We start from the raw sequence: 2,361 nt of genomic DNA, 5'->3' as shown, positions 1-2,361 counted from the left end.
GGCTTTGGCACAAAGATGAGATTATCTTATTGCTAACTGCTCCTCTTATAGGGAATAAAAATTACATAGAAATATAAACAATAACAAAACTCAGAAAAAACACTTAAACTTTTCATTTGCAGGAAAGGATGCTGGATCTCAGAATGATAAAGTGGTTTACTGGATGACTTACAAAGATGTAGGAGAAGACTCAGCTCTTCAACTAGCCTTTAATACCACATACCTAGATCCTCAAAAGGGAGGATTATGGAAGAGTCACTTTGTGATCCTGCTTTTCCTGGTTACTTCATGCTAAACATGCAACCTCTCAAATTTTAACATGGGAGACAATGCAACATACTATCACATCTCATCTTTCTTCCTGGTTGGTATTCCCAGTTTGGAATATTTTCACTGCTGGATTGGCATCCCTGTCTGCCTCCTGTTTGTTCTGAGCTTGCTGGGGAACACCATAATCACTGTCACTGTCAAGCTAGAGCCAAGTCTTCACCAGCCTATGTATTTCTTCCTCTGCATGTTGGCAATGAATGACATGGCTCTTGCCTCTGCTGCAGCACCCAAGATGCTTGGAATCTTCTGGTTTGATGCACATTGGATTGAATTTAATGTCTGCCTAGCACAATTGTATTTCATCCACACATTTTGCATTATTGAGTCCGCACTCCTAGTTGCCATGGCTTTTGACCGCTATGTAGCTATTTGCATCCCACTGCATCATACAACTATCCTGACAACACCAATGGTCATTAAAATGGGTCTAGTTGTTGTAATCCGAGCAATATTTTTGGTTTTGCCTGGTCCTATTCTCATTTACAAGCTACCATATTATACCAAATACATCATCAATCATGCCTACTGTGAGCATATGGCTGTGGTGAAGTTGGCCAGTGCCAACACCTTCATTAACAGGGTTTATGGAATCTCTGTGGCTCTTTCAGTGATGATATTGGACCTAGGACTCATAGCCACATCCTACATCAAAATCCTCCAGGCTGTCTTCCGGCTCTCTTCTCAGAATGCCCGCTCTAAGGCACTGAGCACCTGTGCTGCCCATGTCTGCACTATTCTTGTCTCCTACACACCTGCACTGTTTAGCTTCCTAACTCACCGCATTGGCAAGAAGGTACCTCCAAGCGTCCACATAATTTTTGCAAGTTTGTACCTTCTAGTGCCCCCTACGGTCAATCCCCTGGTGTATGGTGTCAAGACCAAGCAGATTCGTGACCGAGTGGTGAGTCTCTTTCTTCCACATAAGAAAATTTCTGAAGAGTAAAACACTTAAACAGCAATTCATATTGGTCGTTCAGGAAGTTATGGTATGTGAACAATGTCACCACCCTCTTTCCAAAATATTATCTCTCGATTTAGCTATGCTTTCTATCAGTGATATTTGATGTTGTCCATTCTTTTATTCTATTTATTTTAAGTTTTTTATGTTTTTTCTTTTTTGTTTTAGAAATAATGGAATGCCTTTTAGGGTATTTTTATAAATATTAGCAATGATTGTTAATTATTATTATTTTATGTTCTATGTAATCAAGTAAATGTGTTATATTCTTAAATGTAAAAAGATGAGGTCAATTATTATACTCATTTAAAACTTTTCAGCATATTAGACTCTGGAATTTATAACACACATTTTTTTCAATTCCAGCTCTGCACATATTGGTATAAAAGTCTGGAGTAAAAATCATTACTTCCAAGATGCTCATAGAGATCAGAACAATGGCATAACCCTCAAAAAAATGACTAGAGTCCTCTATAATCCAAAAAAATCGTACTGTATGATTGGTGTTATTATCATTTTCATAGAACAATCAGGAAATTGAGGCATAGAAAGGTTATGTAAATTGGAAAAGTTTACTCATTTAAAAGGTAGCAATGCAGAAGTCGAACACAAAATCCTGGGTTGAGAATGCATGTTGTTCATTTCTGCTTGATAACATTTCTTGTGCAGAAGTCTTAAGATTTTTATTTATTTTATGAACAAGTAAACTCATTCTTCTTGATATTTTATATTTTGTTTCTGCCTCTCTGGTCTTCTTATTATAAATATTGGAGGAGATTCTTTGAGTCTTTCTCATTCCCTATACCTGATAAATTCTATTACAATATTTCGACAGAATCCCAAGTGAAGACTGTTGCCCTTGATTTACTAATGTACAACAATTGTAGCCTGGTAATATTATGACTACACTTTCAAACTTTGAGTACAATTTGAAGAATCTGCAGTCTCCTTTTCTTTAGCTTCAGTAAATAATAAATTTGGCCATATTTATTAAGTGCTAAAACTAAAATGATTCACCAGCTAAGAACCTTAATTTTAATTTGCACAGAGCACAGAAAGTGTTTTTTAAAAAG

The 2,361-nt window shown here is 36.5% G+C and overlaps 1 protein-coding gene across 1 annotated transcript; it reads left to right on the top strand.

Annotated features, from left to right (window-relative positions):
* Positions 1-319: 319 nt before the first annotated feature.
* Positions 320-1,273, top strand: LOC100963234 (olfactory receptor 52J3-like). The gene has a single exon (XM_003780979.1). It carries the CDS (start codon positions 320-322, stop codon positions 1,271-1,273), a length of 954 nt encoding a protein of 317 aa, XP_003781027.1.
* Positions 1,274-2,361: the final 1,088 nt, after the last annotated feature.

Source organism: Otolemur garnettii, unplaced genomic scaffold, assembly GCF_000181295.1.
Source record: "Otolemur garnettii isolate 467f Iridium unplaced genomic scaffold, OtoGar3 scaffold00001, whole genome shotgun sequence".
Lineage (NCBI taxonomy): Eukaryota > Metazoa > Chordata > Mammalia > Primates > Galagidae > Otolemur > Otolemur garnettii.
Note: the sequence above shows the minus strand (reverse complement) of the source record. Positions and strands in the feature narration are given on the sequence as shown.